Source organism: Artibeus jamaicensis, unplaced genomic scaffold (assembly GCF_021234435.1).
Source record: "Artibeus jamaicensis isolate MK-2021 breed Jamaican fruit bat unplaced genomic scaffold, CSHL_Jam_final scaffold_804, whole genome shotgun sequence".
Taxonomy (NCBI): domain Eukaryota; kingdom Metazoa; phylum Chordata; class Mammalia; order Chiroptera; family Phyllostomidae; genus Artibeus; species Artibeus jamaicensis.
Window position 1 is genome coordinate 1,352,648 of NW_026522055.1, and position 23,322 is coordinate 1,375,969.

Consider the following 23,322-nt stretch of genomic DNA (forward strand, 5'->3'; position numbering starts at 1 on the left):
AGGTAACAAAACTCCTATCTTGGCAACTATGTGGCTAGAACAAGGAAGTCAAGGCCAATCAGAAGTCCAACTCTACTGTGCACTCCTTCTACTTTTAACTAGACTAGGATACAGTATTTAGAGGACTCATGGTGGAAGGCAGAGGTTTCTGGGAAATATAGTTAACTAGGGGGTTCAGTGGGATCCATCAACATCCTTTGCTAATACCTAAATTATGTAACACCCCAGCCTTAGATATTTCCCCATCACTTTAGAATGGTAGCAAAACGTCTCTTGAGTTGGTCTCCAGTATTTGAAAAAGTTGCCTACACTAGATCTGAAAGCACTGGGGCTGTTATTTCATCTTATTTGCTCGCTATGGGATGGAGCTGAGTATTTTCCATCCTCCATGAATAGGTCCTGCAGTTGTTCGCTTTACCTACCTGGACCCATAAGATATTTGAGGTTTTGCCCTGGCCAGTGTGACTCAGTGGACTGAGTGCTAACCTGCAAGCCAAAGGGTGGTAGGTTCAATACCCAGTCAGGGCACATGCCTGGGTTGCAGGCCAGGTCCCCAGTGGGGGGGGGGGTGCAAGAGGCAACCACACACTGATGTTTCTCTCCCTCCCTCCCTCCCTTCCCCTTTCTCTGAAAATAAAATCTTCAAAAACAACACCAAATATGTATATATATATTTGAGGTTTCAATTTCAGATTCTGGGAAAAACGGCCAAGCTCCTTCCCCTGGCAGTAAATGCACTTTGGTGTACGGGCCAATGTCGTCTTCACAGGCTTCCTGCCCCCCCAACACTATTATTCTCATTAATCCTCATTTATTCAACAAATATTTACTGAGTGCCTGCTTTCAGCCAAGCATTGTGCTAGGCACTGAATCTCCAGCTAAACTCCACCTTTATTGTCAACCCCTGTCCCTCCCACCAGACACAAGAGTGAGACAGCAACAGTTCAGTTCTGCTGGCAGGATCCAAAACGGAAGGACACCATGAGATCCAAATGTTTGCTTTCTGCTTCAGTAAAAGATGTACGTGAAAATGTATCCGAGTCTTTTCAGGACCACAGAGGGTGAACATTTAAGGGCTGAGACAAGGGAGGGAAACCTGTCCTCTCCACACTGACCACCACTGCTCCTCTGCCTGACTGTCCCTTACGGTAGCACTGTGGTGTCATCTCATTTTGGATGCATTCCCCTACAAATAGTAATGGCTGCCCTTTCAAGCCCTCACTGGCAGCTTAGCCCTCTTGGCAGTCAGGTGTGTAGAGCTGGACCATTGCTGGGAGGGTCCCCCAGTAACTGATGGAGACATTGAAAAATTTCTCACAGACTTTATTAAATGTCTTTTCAATTCCCCCTCACAACCCCGAAACCACCACCCTACTGCAGCAAGAGTTTCCGGTTTTGCCTGTAAATGATAGCCCTGGTCAGAGAGAAAAAGCCTGGAGGTTAGAAAAGAGATGTTCCGGCCCCTCCAGGTCAACCAACCCCCCTCAAACTTTCCTCCAATCATCAGTCTTATTTGGCTTAGTCAATGACATCATGGGTCTCTGGGCAGATTTCCAGGGTTCTCAGCCAATCAGTGTTGGCTCATGAGGCGAGAGGTGTGAAAAGTTGGGACAAGAGTAAGGGTAAAATGTGGGAAGAGTGGAAGAAGTCACTGAGAGACACAGTCACAGCAAGAGAGACTCAAGCAGAAGGGAAAGGCAAAAAGAAATAGAAATAAGGAAAAGAGAGAAGCAGGTGTAGTAGGTAGAACTATGTTTTCCAAAAGATATATCCAAGCCCTAACCGCCAGTACCTCTGCAGATTGGCCTTACTTGGAAATAGGGTCTTTGCAGATGTATTTAAGATCAAATAGCCCTGGCTGGTGTAGCTCAGTGGATTGAGCACAGACCTGTGAACCAAAGGGCCACCGGTTCAATTCCCAGTCAGGGCACATGCCTGGGTTATGGGCCAGGTCCCCAGTAGGGGGCGTGCGAGAGGCAACCACACATTGATCTTTCTCTCTCCTCCCCCCCCCCTAAAAATAAATAAAATCCATTTTTAAAAAATGATCATTCTGGATTCGGGGTGGACCTGAGAGAGAGAGAGAGAGAGAGAGAGAGAGAGAGGCAGAGAGAGGAACCATGTGAAGACTGAGGGAGGCAGAGATTAGGCGGAAGCCAGGAGCCCAGGAATGCCGGGAATGCCAGCAGCCACCAAAGGCAGAGGCAGGTATGGAATGGATTCTCAGAACCCCCAGAAGGAACCAGTACTGCCAATCTTTTGATTTGGGACTTCAGACCTCCAGAATTCTAGAAGAATAAATGTGCTGCCTTAAGCCATTTGTGGTCATTTGTTACAGCAGCAAGAAGAAATTAATACACAGGGAGACAATGGGGAGAGAGTTCTGTAAAAGAGAAACAGAGGTGAGCCAGAACTTGGGCAAGAAGCTGAGAGAGAGAGAGCGAGAGAGAGAAACAGAATTCAAGACAGAAAGGGAATCCCGGAGATGGCAGAGGGGAAGACAGAGATGAAGACCAGTTGAAGACCAGGCGAAAGGTTCAAACACGGGGAGAGGGGAGAGAGCTGTTCGAAAAGCGCTGGAGAAAGAGAGGGAAGATGGGAGACAAAGGAGGTGGCGACAGTGAGACAGACGTAAAGCAGCAGAGAGGGGCTGACAGAGAGTGCGAGGGCCATGTGGGGTGGGAGTTGGGGACAGAGACCCAGAGACGGGGAGGGACATTCAGAGAGAGGCAGAGAGAACCTGAGAGTCACAGATTCAACCTGGGGACAGTGGGGAGAGAGCGGAGAGTGGCAGATTTGGGACCGGGGACAGCGGAAGGGAGGAAAAAGCCCAGTAGAAGAGGCAGAAAGATGAAGCGTTTCAGAGAGGGAAAGAAGGGGACACACCAGAACGAGCTCCCACTAGAGCTGACATTCCTTGTGTGAAGTGCTGACTCAATGCTCACCACCGCCCCCGAGAGGCAGGCACTGGAATTGTCTAAAATTGAATATGAAGACACTGAGGGAAGGGACGGAGAGAGACTGGAGAGAGTAAGCAGATAGGAAGAAAGCACAAGGCGTCTTCTCCCCTTGGCACTGTGGGGTCCATGCTTGGGGCCTATGGGAATGTTTTCATTTTAAATACTTTTCAAAGTAGAAGGAAATAATGTAACAATGAATAATAAGAATAAGAATAATATAATAAATCAATTTTTTGAAGACAGAATATATGTCTTCAAACCAGCACATCCACAAAATATAATTGTTAGTTTAGGGTTTTTTTTTTTTAATGGAAGAAGAGACCCACAAAGGCAACAGAGGAAAGACAAATGTGGGGGTGGGCAGGGGGAAGAAGATGAGAGACAGACAGAACGACAAGCAAGAGAGAAGAGAGGGAAGAGGGGACAGAGAAGAAAGAGAGAGAGAGAGGGAGACAGAGACGTAAAGTGACTGGGTAGAAGACTCCCAAACGACACAGTGACCTATCAAGGGCAGTGCCATTTTCGAGGGGCTCAAAGGTGATCTCTGGGGGCTTCGGGGGGCAGCAGGGATGACTCACGAAGCCACGATGACCCCAAAGGTGAAGACAGCCAGAAACAAGGAAACCATGATGCCAAACAGGGCCTGGTTCTGCGGATAGATACTCTCTCCGTCGTACTGCAGGTTCACGCGGGGCTGCTTGTCCACTGGGCGGGTGGGCGGAGACAGCGCGAGCCGGTTACCGCCCTTCCCTGGCCTTGACCCCACCCGACTGCTCGCTGGGCAACGCGGGCCCTCTGTGCACTACGTGGCCCTCTCCCTTTTCCCGGCGCTCCAGTCATCCATTCCTCAAATCCTGCGTCCCAGGCACCATTCTAGGTGCGTGGGATACCACTATGAACCCACCCTTGTCGACCCTCAGCAGCACGTCATAGCCCAAAATGCATCTCATTGGGTGGAGGTGAGGGTGGGAGGAGAACTTGGTTCGTTCCGCTGCCCAAGAACACGAGAGGGGGATGCAAAATGCTGGCAATTTCATGGTAAAGTCCGCCTGCGTCTTAGCTGGCTCTGAAGGTGGTCTTGGGAGTCCCATTCTGCACTTTCCACTCGCCCCCTCGCTCCAACTCTTTCATTCTGTCCGCAAAGCCTCTTGGCTCGACCTTCAAAATGTATCCAGAATTTGAACCACCTCCTCGGCTCCTGACCTGATCCAGTCCCATCCTCCTCCTCCAGGCTTCTCCGCACTACAGTTCCCCACGTGGCCGCCAGGGGCGCCAGTTAACACCTAAGTCCACTCCTGTCCCTCTGCGGCTCAGAGCCCCCTCCCACGGCTCTTCTCTCTTTCAGAATAAAAGCCCAAGTCCTCACTGGGGTGCACCAGCCCCGCACGATCTGGTGGTCCCCACGTGGCTAGCTACCCTACTGCCCTCCTCTGTATTCACTCGGCAATTGGCTACGCCAGCTTCCTTCCTGTCGCTCAACTATGTCTGATCTTGGCACCTGCTGTTTCCTCTCTCACCTGGTCCCTCAATCCTTTTAGATCTCAGGGTGAGGCCTCCCCACCTGCACTCTCTAAAGTAGCACAGCCCACCCCCACCCCCAGGGACTTTCCTCTCTGTTTTGTTTTCATTAGGAGCTCTACCGCCATCTGGAATTAGTCCCTATATTTGTTTATGTATAATTATCATCTAAGAGTGGCTCTCACCTGGGGACCCTTTTGTCCCCCAGAGAATATTTGGGAATGTCTGGAGGCTGGAAATGAGTGTGATGCCTTTTGCGTGTGTGTATGTGGGCGGGTACTACTGCTGTGTAGTGAGTGGAGGCTAGGGGAGCCGCAATACACAGGACAGTCTTAGAACAAAGAATTACCCAGCCCCAAGCGTCAGTAGTAAAAAAGGCTGAGAAAGCCTGGTCTAACCCTTCACGCTATCAAAATGAGGGCTCAATGAGACATTAGTCACCCATTCCGCTCATCCTCAATTTGGGGCATTCATTATAGGGTGCTCCAAATGTTTTTTTTGTGGTTAAACACCACCCCAATGGAGCAAACAGACAAATTCTTTCTTTTCAATTGCTCAATGTCATGGCAGGGTGGAGATCATAAAAAAGAGAAAGATGTAACCATTGAATGCAAGGAGAAATCCTTTCACTGGAATTCTGTTTCAGTGAGTCAACAGAGGAAGGAATTCTGGGGACAATTAGGGAAGTTGGAAAAGGGACTTGCAATTATTGGATATTGAAGGATTGTCGTTAGGTTTGTTGAGTGTGGTCCTGTAGAAAATGTCCTTATTTTTAGAGGCAGACACTATGAATGGGTGAAATCTCATGATGCCTGATTTCATTAAAAACACGGTGGCTAAATAAATAAAATAAGCGAATCAAATTGGAGGGACGTTCATTGTCAAGATAATCTGATGGAAAGCGCTACTTTAGAGATGTGATCAGAGTCTCCTGAGGAAGTAAACTCTGAGACTTTGTTGGAGTGATGGGTCAGAGGAGCAGCGTGAGAGAGACAGAACAGCATATGAAAAGGTGCAGCGTGACTATCCAATCTTGATGTGTATACAGGGGTTCACTGTACCACTTTCTCTGCTCTAAGGATATATATATATATAAATTCTGAATGGATGATCAAATTCAGCACATCCTTCCCAAACTCCCCAGGTATGACTAAAAAGGAAGCATTTTTTCCAGCGCCTGCCATTCTGGCACTAAAGGCATTGCCAAGTGACAGAGGAGGCTTCCCATTTAGCAGCAGGGAAAAATGAGTTTCGGAATGTGGCAGCACCTGCTGGGTCACACGGTAGGAAAGTGTGCAGGGCAGGCTTCAGGCTGCACGTGGGAGACCTCGAGACCCACATCTGCTGGGACGGGGCTGACCTCATCCCTCGTGCGCCCGTCCCGTGTCCTCCCCGACCCACCAGAGCTCACCAAAACACTGCTTCCTTTCTATGCATTTGGGGCTGACGTTCAGGCAGTGTAAACAGTCCAAGACCTCTTCTTTTAGCGAGTCTGGACAAGGGAAGGGGAGAAGTGGGATGAGGGCAGCTATTAATAAGAGGACTGGCATTGGGCAGGGAGGCAGAGAGGGGAGGAGGATCCGGAGTCCCTCAGCCCTGGCGAATTTGGAGGCCCCACGTGCAGCAGAGCAAGCTGAGCAAAACTCACTGCCGGTTCACGTTAGAAATAATAATTATATATTAATAATATACACAAGTTGACTGAAGAGTTGAATTAAGTTGCAGCTGTCCAGTTAACCCAACATTGTTTGTAGACAATTAATTAAAGTCAAACACTTGTTTAATTAAATATCTACAAAAGAATGCTGCCACGTCTCTATTCCTATTCGCAGCCCCCGGTGACACAGACTGACTGGATGCTCACTCATCATCTCCTTCACCGTCTGCCACTCAGGGAGACTACATTTCCCAGGCTCCTTTGCAGTAGGTTGCAACCATGTGACTGAGGTCCGCCCAAAGCGGGCAGAAGGATGCAAAGCCACTTCTCAGGCTCGGCGATAAAACTTCACACAGGATTCCGTGTTCTTTCTCCCTTCTGAAGCTTGTTAAGAAGCTACAATACGGGTGCAGCCTGGATTCCTCACTCATCAGTTGGAGGAATTGCTCAACTCTCAACAGATTTTGGGTGTGAGAGAGAAATAAACCTTTCTTTTGTTAAACCACTGAAATGTGGCGTTTTGTTTTGTTTGAACTAAGACATAGGCTCTCCTATCCTGCCTAACATTCCCCCCAAAGTACTTTTTTTGCAGGTTGCAATTTTCATAAGCCCTCAAAAATCAGATATCCCTAGGTACTAGAGCTTTGGAGGGGGGGTCCCACCAGGCGGAATAGGGGTGATAGGGGGCCTTGTTTGTGGGACACAGGGTAAAGAGGAGTAGAAGGGTAGAGAAGGGAGGGATAGATGGTAAGTCCAGGACTCACGGCAAATTTTGTGGTCGCAGGCTGCAAGAGAAAAGAGCTGAAGTGAGTTAAGTCGGGAGAGTAATTGAAGAATTTAATGGGAAGGGACCCAGAGAGGGAGGGAGGAATAAGTCTGGGAAAGACGAGAAAGAAATATGGGGGAGGGGCAGAGAAAAGGGGAGGTGAGTTTGGGAGAAAAATGAGAGGAGGGGCTGGAGTGGTAATGAGGAGGGGCTCGGTGGGGGGGCACCGCACCTTTTAATTCATACGCACTTAAAGCTCTTTTGAGTTCCAGGGTCACCTTCTGCCTAAGACTCACCAGCTCTTGCAGCAGAGGCTCATCTGAGGAGAGAAAAAGATCCTTGTGAGGCCCTCAGCACCTGTCGGCAGCTTCAAAGACGGGGGATGAGGAAACTCCTTTTCATTGATCAGGAGTAACCTAGATCAGGTATTACCCAGGGTCCACTGGGCTGATCTATGACCTGGGAAGCACTGCCCCTAGCTTCTGGTTCACTGTGCGGCCCCAAGTTAAACCACCTTCCCTTGGCCTCAGTTTCCTCATTGGGTAAGTGGTAGAAGGGTGGGCTCAATCACTTCCCCTTTCCTTTCCTCTGATTTGTTCTCCTCTTTTTTTGTCTACACTCACTCCTTCTTGATTTCATCCAGCCTCGTGGCTTTATATGTTAATTACCTGGACCTGCACTGTCCAGTATGTCAGCCACTAGCCACGTATGGCTACTGAGACCTGGAGAGAGGCTAGTCTGAATTGAGACAAGCAATTGGTGTAAAGTACATGCTGGATTGCAGAGCCATGATATGAAAAATAATCATTGTAAAGCATCGCAATAAATCATTTTCATGTGGAGAGCATGTTGAAATGACAACCCCATATTTTTAAGTATGGGGTTAAATAATATATATTAAAATTCGTTTCACCTGCTTTTGTCTACCTTTCTTTAAAAAGGGGGCTACTCGCCCTGTTTGCTGTGTCTTCGTGGATTGAATCCCGGCCTGTGACCCAAAAGGTCGCCAGACCTTTTTGGCAGGATGTCCCAGATTCAAACCCTCATCTTTCTTCCTAGCTGTGAAACTTTGGGTGTGTCTGAACCTCAGTCTCCCCCTCGGTAGAGGGCAGTGCCCACCTAGATAAACTCTAGTAGATTTGTAAATAAAGCACTTAGAACCATAGCAGACACACAGAAAAGGCTATGAGCGCGTGTTTGCTTTAAGGTTTATATAAAGGGGAAGGATGATGAACAGGTGGAAAAGGAGGGGGGTGCTGGGGAAAGGTTTTCCCTCTTAGTTCCTACCTCTCAGAGACTTAACCTTTAAGTTTTTTACTTGATTCTTGGTAAAGGATGCCACCAGGTTCAGGTGATGTGTCTCTGGGGACAAGAGGGGACGAAATGCCATTGAGTTTCTCGACTCCTCCCACTCCTTTATCTAGCACAGGCCCCGCCCTCCCCTCTAGGGGGCGTGGTCTCCAAAGTGTCTCTCAACCCACCTTCCTCAGGCTTGGACTCCCTGTCCCTTTCTCCACAGTGCTAAGCACCCACCCCTCCCCAGCACGCACCCACTTGCCCCACAAACGCCTTCACCGCGTAGTTCTGAAAGAAAGACCCCTCCATGCCCAGCAGCAGGGCCTGAGCGCGGGCCCCTTGCTGCCTCCAGTGGAAGTGGCTGGGGATGATGGCCAAGCGCAGCTGCCTCAGGGCCAAACGCACTGAGGTGTCACACTGCAGGCAGCCCCAGCCTCCGCGGGCGCTCAGGCCAACGAGCAGCGCCAGGGCCAAAACCAGAGGCATGGCAGGGCCTTTGTGACGTCACAGAGAGGACCCAGCCGGCCCCGCCCCCGAAGATCGGGCGTGGTCAGGGAGGTCTGGGAGTAGAGGGCAGGCGGGTCCTTGCTGAGCACCTACTCTGTGCCAGGCCTGTTCTAGCCACTGCAATGCATTAGGAGGCAAACAGTCTGCTCCTAGAGTTTACAATAAATGCCACTATGTCTTGGGCACTGGAGAGAAACGTGGTATATCTATTGCAATGGGACATCATTCAGTCTTCAAAAGGGAGGAAATTCTGACATATGCTACTAAATGGATGGACCTTGAGGCCATTATGCTGACTGAATTAAGCCAGTCAAGGAAAGACGAATCTGTATGATTCCACTCACATGAAGTATTTAGACTACTACCTAGAAGAGTCAAATTTACACTCATGATATTTCAAATTGCTTTAATCTATTGAACCGCACTCTGATTTTCCAAAATACCTCCTAACTCTTTTTTGCTTCCTGTATCAACTCCTCCAAGGTAGCAGCGGGAAAGCAGCCACACACAACACGGAAATGATACTGACATTTGAATATCAAATAATTTTAATACGTCCCAAAATATTCTTTGGGCTTTTTTCCAACCTTTAGAAGCATAAAAGCTATTCTTAGCTTGAGGGCTGTAGTTTGCCATCAGCTCTAACTCGTCATTTTCACTCATCACAATGTATAATTCTTATTTTAAAAAAAGGTTTTATTTATTTTTAGAAAAATGAGAGAAACATTGATTTGAGGGAGAAACAGTGGTTTGTTGTTCCACATATTGATGTATTCACTGGTTGATTCTTTTTTAAAATTTTTATTTATTTATTTGTTTTTAGAGAGGGGAAGGGAAGGAGAAAGAGTGGGAGAGAAACATCAATGTGTGGTTGCCTCTCATGTGTCTCCTGCTGGGAATTGGCCTGCAACCCAGGCATGTGCCCTGACTGGGAATCAAACAGGCAATCCTTCGCTTCACAGGCCCGTGCTCAATGCACTGAGCTACACTAGCCAGGGCTTTTTGGGTGATTCTTACATGCGCCCTGAACAGGGATAAAAACCTGAACCTTGGCATACCAGAATGATGCTCTAACTAACTGAGCTACCCGGCCAAGATTTTTCAACACTTTTAACGTGGCTAGCAGAAAGTTTAAAATTACATGTGCATTTCAACTGGACGTCGCTGGTCTAGCACATAGGTGGTGTCCAATAAATATCATTTGAATTTAGATGTAAATAAATCAGCAGGCCGTGAATGGTTGAGGGGGAGTGTAATGAGATGATTAGACCACAAGGGGGAGCGCACACCCGACTGAAATTCTCCCCTCTCTCCCACCTGAGAAAGTTTCATCCTTAGCTTCCTGCTCTCCTGCTTACCTTTCTCAGAATCAGCCCTTCATAATAGCTCATGCAGTGGCCTAAGGAAGAGCTCTCAGAATGCGAGGGAAAACAAAGACTGTAAATTCCTCAACTTCTAAGCTCCAAAGCCTCAGGTCCAGGTGTGAGGCAGGGAGAATCAGGAAACTGAACCGGTTTTATTTCTCCGATGAGCAGCGGCGTTAAAGTGCAATTTGGTAAAACTTAGTTAAATTAAGTATCTGCAGATTTAATGGCCTGGCAATCCCCCTCTTTTTGATGGAGAGGTTGAAGAAGTTGTCACCCCTTACCCGGGAAGATGGATGTCCTTCACGGTGTTGTTTATGGCGGCCGTGGTGTCCAAGGCAGCCTGCCAAGTGACACTGAGGGGGAGGAAGTGCCCGTGGTGCACAGAGCGGACATTCTGCAGCCCTGGAAACAAAAGGCTAAACTGTACACAATACAAGAATGGATCCGACGAATGGATAAGGAAGAAATGGAATTTACTCAGCCACAGGAAAGAATGCAGTCTTGTCATCTGCCACGACATGAATGCACCTGGAGGGCATTATGCTCAGTGAAATATGTCAGACAGAGAAAGACAAATACCATGTGATCTCACTTAGCTGTGGAATCTCACAAAACAAACAAGCAGATAAAACAGAAACGGAGTCGTAGATACACAGAACATTCTGATGGTTGCCAGGTGGGAGGAGGGTTGGGGGAATGGGTGAAAAAGAGGAAGGGATTAAGAAGTGTAAATTGGCGGTTACACAATAGTCACGGGGACGTAAAGTGCAGCACAGGGAATACAGTCAGTAATAGTGTAATAACTACGTACAGTGTCAGGTGAGTACTTATCGGGGAATCACTTCGTAAATCATGTTAATATCTAATTACTATGCCGTGTACCTGGAACTGATGTGATATTGTATGTCTACTATAATTGAAAAGCTAAAAAGTTATTTTTATTTTATTTAAAAAATATTTTATTTATTTTTAGAGAGGGGAAGGGAAGGAGAAAGAGAAACATCAACGTGTGGTCTCCTCTTGCGCGCCCCCTACTGGGGGCCTGGCCCACAACCCAGGCATGTGCGAACCCTTTGGTTTGCAGTCCGACACTCAATCCACTGAGCCACACCAGCCAGGGCATTAAAAAGTTATCTTTTAAAATAGATCTGCCCTGGCTGGTGTAGCTCAGTGGATTGAGCGCGGGCCTGGGAACCAAGCAACCACGGTTCGATTCCCAGTCAGGGCACATGCCTGGGTTGCAGGCCAGTTCTCTCCCTCTCTCCTTCCTTTCTCCTCTAAAGATAAATGAATAAAATCTTAAAAAAAAATAAAATAGATCTGAGTGTAAGAGTAAGAAACAGAGTGAGACCTACAACCTGATATCTTTGATGTAAATTTAAATTTCCTACATCCCAGACAAAAATACACAATGTGTAAGAGCACCTACAAACAAAACAATGTAAAATAAACAAGATGGGGGAAGGAAAAGAGAGTCATTGATAAGGGCAAAATGAAGTAAGTGAGTAAGAAATAAATAATTCTAACCTTGCTGTTAGTATGAACCAGATGGTGAAGGGTACTGATGGGGTCAGACCGCCTGAGTTTAAATTAATGAATCAACCATTAAGTTCTATCATTTAGCCCTGGCTGGTATAGCTCAGTGGATTGAGCGCAGGCCTACGAACCAGACGATCATGGTTTGATTCCCAGTCAGGGCACGGGCCTGGGTTGCAGGCCAATTCCTAGCAGGGGATGCATAAGAAGCAACCATACATTGATATTTCTCTCCCTCTCTCCTTTCCTTCCCCTCTAAAGATAAATAAATAAGATCTTTTTAAAAAAAAAAGTTCTATCATTTCATTATTGAGTGACCTCAGGTGAATTAGGTAGCCTCTCTGTGCCTCAGTTGCTTCATCCATAAAATGGGACAGACCAGTGACTACGGCGTTGTCCCAACAATTAAGTAGTGTAAGATGTGTAAAGAGTTTAGAATAATACATAGCAAGAGCCATCTAAGTGCTGGGTATTTTTATTTTTATTTATTTTAAAAATATTTTATTTATTTATTTAAAGAGAGGGGAAGGGAGGGAGAGAGAGGGAGAGAAACATCAATGTGTGGTTGCCTCTCATGCGCCCCCTATTGGGGACCTGGCCTGCAACCCAGGCATGTGCCCTGACTGGGAATAGAACTGGCAACCCTTTAGTTCCCAGTCCCGTGCTCAATCCACTGAGCCACACCAGCCAGGGCCATTTTAACTGTTTTGAAGTGTACGGTACAGTGCAGCGCACTACGTACATTCACGTTGTTGTGCAGCTATCAGCAGCGTTTGTCTCCAGAACATTTTTCTTCTTGCAAAACTGAGACTCTGTCCCATCAAACACCAACTCCCCCTCCCCCCTCCCCTCAGCCCCTGGCATTCAACACTCTACTTTCTGTCTCTATGACTCTAACTGCGTTGAGTACCTCCCCTCCGTGAAGTCGAGCAGCGTTTGCGTTTCTGTGACTGTCTGCTTCCCCGCATGCAGCATTATGTCCTTCCCTGTGGTAGCAGGAGTCAGCAACTCCTGCCTTCTTAAGTCTGAGTAACGTTATTCCATTGGATGAATGGATCACGTGGTGTTAATCCGTTTATCCGCCAGTGGACACTTTGGTTGCGTGCACCTAACAGGTTTTGCCCATTTTGGGGTGTGCGTTGCATTCCACTGCACAAAACCTTTAAAAACAGATATTGTACGGTTGCTAAGTAAGCAGTACACGCGTGCACACGGGCGCACACACACACACCTGGCCCGGGCCTGAGCGTCTCCCCGAGGCAGAGTAGGGCCCTTGTCTTGTGGGGCACTTCTCCCCTAGTTTAGTGATTCACACCTGCAGGGTGAGGCTCCCGCTGCTGTCACACCCACCCGTCAGCTTCCTCTGGACTCTGTCACTTGTCCTAGGGGCAGTCCACCACCTGGGCTCTGACCTCAGCTCCAGGCTGCCCCCGGGGGACAGGTCGCCTCTACAAACAGCCGTCCCTCCACCTCCTCTCTCATCAGAGCGCTGTCTGCCCTACTTCTGTCCCAGTGTCCTTCCCGGGTCCTCAAACTCAGTCCCTCACTCTGCTCCCCCCCACCCCATCTTTCCTTCTCTCTCTGGGTCTCTATCCCCCTCTCTGGAGGTTTCCATACATCCGTGCCTCTCCTTTTCCCGGCTTTCAATTCAACAACTAAAAGATAAGTAAATTAGCCCTGGCTGGTGTGGCTCAGTAGATTGAGCGCCAGCCTGCGAACCAAGGGACTGGTTTGATTCCCAGTCAGGGCACATGCCTGGGTTGCGGGCCAGGTCCCCAGCAGGGGGCGTGCGAGAGGCAACCACACACTGATGTTTCTCTCCCTCTCTTTCTCCTTCCCCTCTCTCTAAAAATAAATAAATAAAATATTTAAAAAATTCAAGTACATTTTTAATAAATTAAGAAGTGGGTGAAGAACTTAATAGATGTCTCCCCAAAGATGTGCAAAGCGCCAATAACCACGTGGAAAGTTGCTCAGTGCCATTAGCCACAAGGAAACACAAAGATAAACCACAAGGAGATACCCCACCTCAGCCCCACCAGGATGGTTTCATCAAAACTAGGAATGTAACACGTCACGGCCGGTCTGGAAAGCAGGGGCTTTCCCCAACATTTAAACATAGAGTTGCCTGTGTCCCACAGTTCCCACTCCTGGGAACTCCACTCTCAAAAAATCGAAAGCACACGCCCACGGGAAAACAAGTGTAGGAACATTCAGAACAGCAGTGCTCACAAACGCCCAAAGGTGGGAAAAGTGATGAATGAACAGACAACACGGAGTTTGTTCAGGAGATGGAAGATTACTCTGCCGTTAAAGGGAAAGAAGCCCCAACACGAGCTACAGCGCAGTCAAGCCTTGAAGATGTGATCAGTGAAAGAAGGCAGATGCCAAAGGTCACCTATGGGAGGATTCCACTGGGTGTGTCCAACCTGTGGCCCGCGGGGCCGCCTGCAGCCCAGGATGGCTGTGAACGTGGCCTAACACACACTTGTACATTTACTTTAAAACAGGATGAGGTTTTTTTGTGTGATTACATGTTGCAATGTATTAATGTGTGGCCCAAGACAACTTTTCTTCTTCCAGCGTGGCCCAGAGACGCCAAAAGGTTGGATACCTCTGTTAAATGAAATGTCCAGAATAGGTAAATGCAGAGACAGGAAGGGGTGTAGTGGCTGCTGGGAGCTGAGGGGTGGGGGGAGGGAGGGGGCTGGAGAGTGACTGCTGAGACTGCACAGGTTTCTTCTGGGGGCAAAACTGCTCTGCAATGGGACAGTGATGCTGTTCACATGGTGTTGTGAGTGCACATAAAGCCTTTGAGCTCCCCTGGCTGGTGTAGCTCAGTGGATTGAGTGCGGGCCTGCGAACCACATGATCACAGTTCAATTCCCAGTCAGGGCACATGCCTGGGTTGCAGGCCAGTTCCCAGCAGGAGACTCACGAGAGGCAACCATACATTGATATTTCTCTCCTTCCCTTCCTCTCTAAAGATAAGTAAATAAAATCTTTAAAAAAAAATCCTCTGAGCTGTCCACCTTAAAACGGTGAATTTTATTGGATGGGAATTATACCTAAAAAAGTTTTTCTTTCTTTTTCATTTACTCATTTGAAAGAGAGAGAGATTGGTTTGTTGTTCCACTTGTTTGTGCATTCATTGGTTGAGTCTTCATGTTCCCTGACTGGGGATCGAACCCACAACCTTGGCGTATCAAGCCAGCACTTTAACCAACTGAGCTGCACCACCAGGGCCTGCCTGGCTCCTTAGGAGCCGTGTGACCTGGAGCACAGTCCCCTCCCTGAGGCTCTGCATTGGAGTGAGGATGTGTTGGTAACATCTACCACACTTTTGTAATCAGGGCAAAACAGGATGATGAATTTAAGTCCTTGGCACACAGATATTGTCCCACAAACGTGAGCTGGAAGCACGGTGGTGTCCCACTTGATCCCCTAGGAATTCTGATCGCAGAAGAGGTCTCAGCCCTTGTCCCCTCCTCTGCCCCAGCCCTGACCTCACCCTTGTCCTCCTGGCCTCTTCTCCAGGCCATTGCCTCCAGGGCCCCAGAGCCAACTCCACCTGTCCTTTGCTCTCAGCCCCGCCAGGGCTCCCTCCTGCCTCCAGGACAGAGCCCAGCCCGGCGTGCGAGACACCTGGCCACACTCTCCCTGTTTGCCTCCATCGCTTGTCACATTTGCCCTGTAGACTCATGCACTCAGCACAGCCTAACTCACACCTCCATACCTTTGTCCCTGCAGGTCCCTCACCTGGAGTGCCAGCCTGTTCCCTCCTTCCCCACCTTTCCAGTGAAATCAGGGCCACACCGAAGTCATTACCTGGCACATGCCCTTTGACCCAGCCACACCGAGTGGAGGAATGGAGACTTCAGATAACGCTCCCGCTCCCGTGTGAGCTGCAAGAATCAAGCGCCGAGGGCTCATCCCAGCAGAGGGGGAAACAACCTAGAGGTTCATCAGGAGGAGGCTGTCCAATAAATGAGCGTGACTGACGTATGTGGTTACAGACAGAACCTTCTCCAAGGTGCGTTACAAAGCGGAAAATGCAAGGTGCAAAACGAAGGATACTCCGTGCTCTGCCCCTCCCTTCCTTGCTGTGTGACCTTGGGAAAATGATGTCGCCTCTCTGAACCTCCATTTCCTCATCTATAACACAGATACCCATGATCTCAAAGGTCATGGTGAAGATAAAATTTTTAAAAAGTGTGCAGCGAAAACAATGCATATAGCATCTAGCAAGAATTCAGAAAAATGTAAGGTTTGAATATTAGTTTGCCAGAGGGTGGCAAACTTTTTCTGGAAAGGGCCTGACAGTAAATATTTTTGGCTTTGCAGACTAACATGGTCTCTGTTGCAGCCTCTGAGCTCATTCATTCGTATTTATTTATTTTTAGGGAGGTGAAGGGAGGGAGAAAGAGAGGGAGAGAAACGTTAATGTGTGGTTGCCTCCCCCCCCCCACTAGGGACTTGGCCCACAACCCAAACATGTGTCCTGACTGGGAATCGGACAGGTGACTTTTTGGTTCACAGGCCAGCCCTCAATCCACTGAGCCACACCAGCCAGGGCTGCAGGGTCTCTTTCATAAGGTCACAAATCCCAATCAGGAGGGCTTCACCTTAGTAACGTAATCACCACACAAAGGTTCCAGCTCCTAATACCTTCGCCTTGGGGATCAGGCTGTCAACATTTAAATTTGGGGGTGGGGACACAAACACACGGACCAGAACAACAACCCAGATGGTCTCCAGACACCGTGAGTACCCCCTGAATGGCACAATTGCTTCCTGCTGAGAATCACCCATATAATGTGATGAGAAAAATTTGAACAGCTCCCATACTACAATGTCCTTACCAGCCCTATTGTAATCGCCCCAAACTGGAAACTGCACAAAAACCCATTCACAGTCGGATGAATAAATCGTGTTATATTTGCACAGTCATGTCATCCAGCAGGGGCTGACAACCTTTGTTAAGGGCCAGACAGAAAATATTCTCAACTTTCTGGGTCATATCACCTCTGCCGCAACCTGGTAGCATGCAGAGCGATTTGACAACAGGAAATAAACAGCATGGCTGCATCTCAATAAAACTTTATTTATACAGACAGACAACAGGCCCTGGCTGGTGTGGCTCGGTGGACTGAGTGCCACTGGCCTGCGAACCAAGGGGTCACTGGTTCCATTTCCGGGTGCCTGGGTTGCAGGCCAGGTCTCCAGTAGGGGGCGTGCGAGAGGCAACCACATATTGGTGTCTCTCTCCCTCTCTTTCTCCCTCCCTTCCCCTCTCTCTAAAAATAAATAAAACATTAAACAACAACAACCAGGCAACAGGCTGGATATGCTCCCACACTGGCTGCAGTTTGCAGACCCCCCGCTATACAAGGTGACAGACACAATCCCTGCCACAGAGCCACGCAGATGTGTTATGGTAGAAATGAAAGGACTAATCTACGGTGTTAGAAGTGAGGACAGTGACCCCGGGAGCCTCCTTTCGTGTGCGTGTTTGTGGCAATGAAGCAGGCAGGGGTGATGGCTGTGAGAGCCGGACACCTGGCACCCACCAGAGGCCCCAGGCTCCGACTAGAAGCGGGTCTGAGGGCTTTGCAGCCTCACAGCTGTTGGGGCTTCTCAGAGCGGCTGACGGAGGGAATCCGACACGGCGGAAAAATTTCTCAGGTTCTTAGGAGAACCACGCCTCACGGCTCTACTCCCTCTTCATCTCACAGGTTGCAAACCAGGAAACGAGCAGGGGAAAGAAAAACAGATTAGACACCTCGGGATTGTCCAGGGAAATGCCATAAATTCCAGGCCATGAAATTCAAGTTGGTTTCTCATAGGAGAGCATTGTCAACGCCTGTCTTTCAGACTGTCCCGCGAATGTCCCCTCCAGAGAGACGCCTCCAGAGGCCACCAGATCTGAGGGAGCAGCTGTGCACTCCACCACTTCCTGTTCCCGTCCCTGCTTTGGGTTAGGGGTTAAATTATGTGCTCCAAAAAAAATGTTAAAGTCCTAACCCCCAGAACCTCAGAATGTGACCTGACTTGGAAACGGGGTCCTCGCGGATGGAATTAATTAACACGCACTTGTACTGGAGCAGAGTCAGCCCCTGATCTGACATGGCCAGTGTCCTCTCAAGAAGACCCAGGCATGCAGGGGGATGGGATGATGCAATGGGATCGCAGAGGTAGAGACTGATGTCATTGAAAGTCCAGATGCATTAGAGGGTGTCAGCAACCTTCAGAGACTAGGAAGAGGCGAGGATGATTCTGTCCTGCAGGGCTCAGTGGGAACGAGGCCCTGCTGTTGCCTTGACCTTGGGCTTCTCGCCTCTGGGACTGTGCAGTAACACATCTCTATTGTTCCTGAGCTTGTTTCCACATTGGCAAAATTGAGAAGCCCTGGCTCCTTTTTTTTTAAAGGCGATATTTATTTATTTTTAGAGAGAGGTGAAGGGAAGGGGAAAGAGAGGGAGAGAAACACCAGTGTGTGGTTGCCTCTCGCACGCCCCCTGCTGGGGACCTGGCCTGCAACCCAGGCAGGTGCCCTGACTGGGAATCAAACGGATGACCCTTTGATTTTCAGATCCGCGCTCGATCCACTGAGCGACATCAGCCAGGGCTGGTTATTTATTTTGTAGAACGACCTTCAGTCTGGGTTTATTTCACGGTCTCATGATTAGACCGAGGTGAAGCGCTGTGGGCAGAACACTGTGGAAGTGACCCAGTGTCCTCTCCCATGAAAGACATCAGGAGGCCCATGGTGTCAGGAGGTCACGTTACTGAGCAGATTAGCTTTGACAATGTACTTAAGACACTGCCTTCCCAGGGTCTCTGTGTGAACTCACTATTCTGACACAGGGTTCATTTGATGTTAACTATTACTTACCATTTTTTCACCAGCACACATTTACTGAGCATGTGCCAGGCCTTGTCTGAGACGCTGTAGCCACTAAATGAACAACACTTTTCCCTCTGGGAGAACATAGTCTCACAGGGAAGAATGACAGATGGTCCACAGGGAAGAATGACAGATGGTCAGAAACTCACAGCTGAGAGAGACCAGTAGGTGACCACAGGGTCACAGGGTACATCAGGGGCTCAGAGGGTGTGTACTGGTCTGAGGGAGTCAGCTAAGTCTTCCTGGAAGACGGGTATATCTTGAGTTGGGTGTTGCAGGATGAATAGGAGTTCACTAGGGAGAGCTGGGGAAGGAATTCTGGGTAATGGGAACTGTGCTCATAGGAGACGAAAGAGAGCATTTCCAATGCCAAGTTGAAGGGCTGGGATATTGTCCTAGAAGCACCGAGAGGACTGTGAGCAGGGCACACACAGGAGCAGCTCTGGGTATAGAAAGACCCTCTGGGGTCCGATGAGGCCCGGCCAGAGGAGACAACTTGGAGACTTGGAAGGAGGCTGAGATAAGGACCCAGCGGGGAGAGGAGGAGGCCTAAATGGGAGTTGGCGCCGTAGGATGGACAGCAGGGCTTGGGGCAGAGACCAGCGTGGGGGTGGGGGAGGAGGCAGGAAGGCCCATCTGTGGGGGCACAGTGGTGCCCCTGTCATCTAACTTAGACAACTGGACATACGGAGACGCCATTTACCGTGAGGGGAGACAGAGGTACTGGAGCAGGTTTGACAGGGAAGGTAACTTGCCCCGTTTGAGCATAAACGCTTGGCCCATCTCGGAGAGATTTTCCTCCAGGTAGGCGGGGCCCACGAGGGGTGTGGAGCGTAAAGACTGCATCCGGTCTGCTACTTGGAAAGAGAGAGAGTTTGGCTAGAGTGGTCTCCCCTGCTCCTTCTGTTCCTCTGGGAATAAACGTATGTCAGATCATATGGACAAGAACGTCCTTGGCACTCAGTAAATACTCATTAGATGCTGGTTATGTGGGTATTTTTTTAATTGTAATGAGTGCTTACTAAATGCCAGACAATTATTACTATGGCTCATGGGTTTTTCTCCTCCTGGCCTCTCCCTCATTTCTTCCTTTTCTCACCCCCCCGGGAAGGCGGTTATCTGGCACGATAATAACACATCTGTGTAATCGTCGGAGAGGCAGTCACTACTGCCAGGGACAGGTTGGTGTCCCTGTCGATGCTTCCAGAACTTTCTGCAGTGGTGGACATGTTACGTCTCCGTGAGGCGGCCATGACAAGCCCCCAACCGCATGTGGCTCTTGAGCACTTGACATGCGGTGGTAGGCAAGCCAGACTGAGAAACTGAATTTTCAATTTTATTTCATTTTAATTATTTACACTTAAACGTACTCATGTGATTAGCAACTACTACATTGTGGGCAGGGTGGTACTAAAACTAAGCCTACTCCCCAGGATGTGTAAAACTTTACCCTGTTTTCCCCCAAAAGGCACCAAGCCTCAAGGACAGCAGAGAAGGTGGGAGATGAGAGGAAGACAAGAATTAAACAGAGGGGCGCACGGGGACTTTCCTACGTGGAGGATGGGAGTGTGAATTGAATCAGCCAAGCAGAAAAGGCACGCGTCCTTCCTGGAACTCAGTAATGAAAAGACAAACAACCCAATGCAAACACGGGCCGAAGATCTGAACAGACACTTCACAAAGGAGGAGATACAAAAGGCCAGGAAGCGCATGAAAAAAAAAAAAAGCCATTAGTCATCAGGGAAGTGCCAGCTGAAACCAGAACGAGACGCGACACACACCACAATGGCTCGTATTAAAAACCACGGACAATGTGACGTGTTGCCAAGGAGGTGGGGCAGGCAGAACAGCTGGTGGGGATGCAAAAGGCAGGCAGAGCCCTGGCTGGCGCGGCTCAGTGGATTGAGCGCCAGCCTTTGAACTGAGGGGTCGCTGGTTTCATTCCCATTCGAGGCTCAAGCCTGGGTTGCGGGCCAGGACCCCGACTGCGGGTGTGCGAGAGGCAACGAAAATCTCTCCCACACTGATGTTACTCTCACTCTCTTTCTCCCTCCCTTCTCCCATCTCTAAATAAGTAAAATATTTTTTAAAAGGCAGGCAGAATGATAGCCCCCAAAGATGACCACGTCCTAATCCCCAGGACCTGAAAGCCTGAACTTCCGTGGCAAACGGAATTTTGCAGATGTGACTGAAGTAAGGGTCTTGAGTTGGGTAGATAGTCCTGGACTGGCTGGTGGGCCCCAAATGTCCAAACGTCCTCACCAAAGTCTTCACAGGAGGAAGGCCAACGGGTTCGAGTCAGGGAAGAAGATGGGGCTCTGGAAGCAGAGGTTGATGGGATGAGGCCACCAGCGGAGGAAGGAAGGCAGCCTCGAGAAGCTGCAAAAGGGCTGGAAACTTCTGCCGACGCCTTGACGTTAGCCCCGTAACACGCACTGCAGACATCTGCCCTCCGGGACTATAAGATAAATTTGTGGTATTTGAAGCCACTAAGATTGTGGTAAGTCGTTAGAGCAGCCACAGAAAACTAATACAGTCACCTCGGGACAATTTCAGGGATTAAAACATTCTTTCCTCTTAATTAAAAATTTTTTTAGAAGATTTATTTATTTATTTTTAGAGAGAGGGGAAGAGAGGAAGAGAGGGAGAGAAACATCAGTGTGTGGTTGTCTCTCAAGCGCCCCCTACTGGGGACCTGGCCCGCAACCCAGGCATGTGCGCTGAATGGGAATGGAACCAGTCACCCTTTGGTTCATAGGCTGGTAGTCAATCCACTGAGCCACACCAGCCAGGACTTTTCTTAAAAACAAAAAACAAACAAAAAACCACAACCCAACTTTATTTATTTTTAGAGAGAATAAAAGGGGGGAGATTTATCTATCAGTTGCCTCTAGCACACCCCCAATGAACTGGGGACCTGGACCACAACCCAGGCCTGAGTCCTGACCCGCAACCTAACCAGCGACCTGTTTACTTTGCTGGACGACACCCAACCCACTGAGCCACACCAGACAGGGCAGCACTGAGACTTTGGCCGAGTGGCCTCAGACCTGGCGCTGGCGACGGGTTTGACACTGTGTTAACCTAGTGAACACCACTCACTCCCAAGGGGCGACTCCCTGAGACACTGCCTAACGGGCCACCCGCAGGTCCTGGGACAACGCTCCAACCAACTGAACCACCCAGCCAGGGCTTTTGGTTTTGTTTTTAATGAGAAAGACGTGGATGTGTGACGCATAGCGATCTTGAAGCCATATCGACTGGTAGGTAGTCACAGGAACTCTGAAGGAGCCGAGGGAATTTCGGGGGCGGAAGGATCTGTGGTGGGTCCTGAGTGCCGTGGTGGTCACCCCGCTGTCAGCGTTTGCCGAAACCCACAGATCTCTTCGCTACAAAGGGTGGATTTTTACCTCACCTAGGAACTTGAGATATGTGTCTATTTTATTATATAACTATGCATTATATAAATTATACCTCGATAAGCCTGATTTAAGAAAGAAACTATTCTTAGGATCTGCAGTTTTTATCACACACTGAAGGGGTCCGTGACAAGGTTCAAAACCATCAGGTGCAGAAGTGAGGTTGGTGGGCTGGGCGTGGGCACATCGTGTGGGCACATCTGTGTCACCTGCCTGGAGTCCGATGGGAGGGGAAGGAGGGACATTCCGAGGAGAAGCCCGGGCCTGGGCTCAGCCTGAGGCTCAGAGGTGACACAGGTGTGCGAGCCAGGGGGCTGGGAGCGCAGTGGCGGGGGAGGGGGAGGCAGGAGGCGGGGTGATACTAGACAGGGACTCTCGTCGTGCATGGTTTCTACGCTGTCACCAGGCTGTTATCATGTACAGCCTGCCATATATTCGTTAATCATACACCTGCCTTATCTGCGTCCCCAGCCCGCGGCTTATTCAGGTGGGCAGGCGGTCCTGGAGGCCCAAGAGACACCAGCCACTTTGCCGAGTTCCGAGGAAGTGGAGGAAGAGTACCCCTGGTCCTGGCTCTCGAGGAGACTCTGGACCAGCAGAAGGGACATCAACAGGTGAGCAGGCGGTGCCCACACCTGGGGGAGAGGCTACGGTGGGGGGGGGGCCACAGGCGCCAGCAGAGTCCCCCTACTAGAAATCATGGAAGGCTCCCTGAAGGAGGAGGCATTGGTGGGGGTGGGGCAGGCCTTGCCTCGTGTCCTGAGGCTAATGTCAAAATAATGATGATAATAATAGTTGCCAATAGTTATTGAGTGCTGGCAAAGTGCCAAACATCACTGCATTAAGCACAGGACAGGAGTCTGTTGCTTCGACCCTCCAACAATTCTGTAAGGTAGATCCTTTGATCATCATTCTTCTTCTTCCGATTAGGAAAATTAAGACACAGATTCCGTTCCCTATCCCCAAAATGCTCCTGCTACGGCTGGAGGGACAGTCATGGACAGGGTCTCAATTCAGTGAACTTGTACTTCAGTGACAACAGCAGAAGGCTTTGGTGGGAACCGAGCCCAGGGAGTGATGGATTCCGGCTGGGGAGGGCGTGGCGGGTGGGGGAAGACCTCCAAGAAGAGGTGACCCCCCTAAGATGGTTCCTTTCGCAGGGCGAGGAGTGAGGCCCATAGAGTTGCCTCGTATTTTCAGTTCTTGTCTCTATCCGTTTGTCCATGCTGTTTTTCTTTTTTTCCTTTGCCCTTTAAATGTCTGGCTCATTCCTCTTTCCTCCCTGGCACCCCATAAACAAACCCAACTCGTTTAGTACCCAGGCAGGCACCCCCTGGCAGGAAAAACACACCCAGACCAGACAGGGCTGCTTTGTGGAAACCCATCTTC

At 49.3% G+C, this 23,322-nt stretch overlaps 1 protein-coding gene across 1 annotated transcript; it reads right to left on the reverse strand.

The window, feature by feature from the left end:
* Positions 1–1,371: 1,371 nt before the first annotated feature.
* Positions 1,372–8,683, reverse strand: IZUMO2 (IZUMO family member 2). The gene is made up of 7 exons (XM_037147018.2): positions 8,452–8,683; positions 8,189–8,263; positions 7,134–7,220; positions 6,900–6,920; positions 5,890–5,970; positions 3,539–3,665; positions 1,372–1,414 (listed from the first exon to the last, which is right to left on the reverse strand). The coding sequence occupies exons 1-7, from the start codon at positions 8,681–8,683 to the stop codon at positions 1,372–1,374; spliced, it is 666 nt and encodes a 221-aa protein (XP_037002913.2).
* Between the last annotated feature and the right edge of the window lie 14,639 nt (positions 8,684–23,322).

What these genes read in the sequence shown, in the direction of transcription:
- IZUMO2 (XM_037147018.2), bottom strand. Translation starts at nt 8,683, where the DNA reads ATGCCTCTGGTTTTGGCCCTGGCGCTGCTCGTTGGCCTGAGCGCCCGC. An exon ending in AAGTGCGTATGAATTAAAAG is followed by an intron (nt 6,921 to 7,133) that starts GTGCGGTGCCCC and finishes TTTCTCTTGCAG; the next exon opens with CCTGCGACCACAAAATTTGC. An exon ending in CTGCGACCACAAAATTTGCC is followed by an intron (nt 5,971 to 6,899) that starts GTGAGTCCTGGA and finishes TCCCTTGTCCAG; the next exon opens with ACTCGCTAAAAGAAGAGGTC.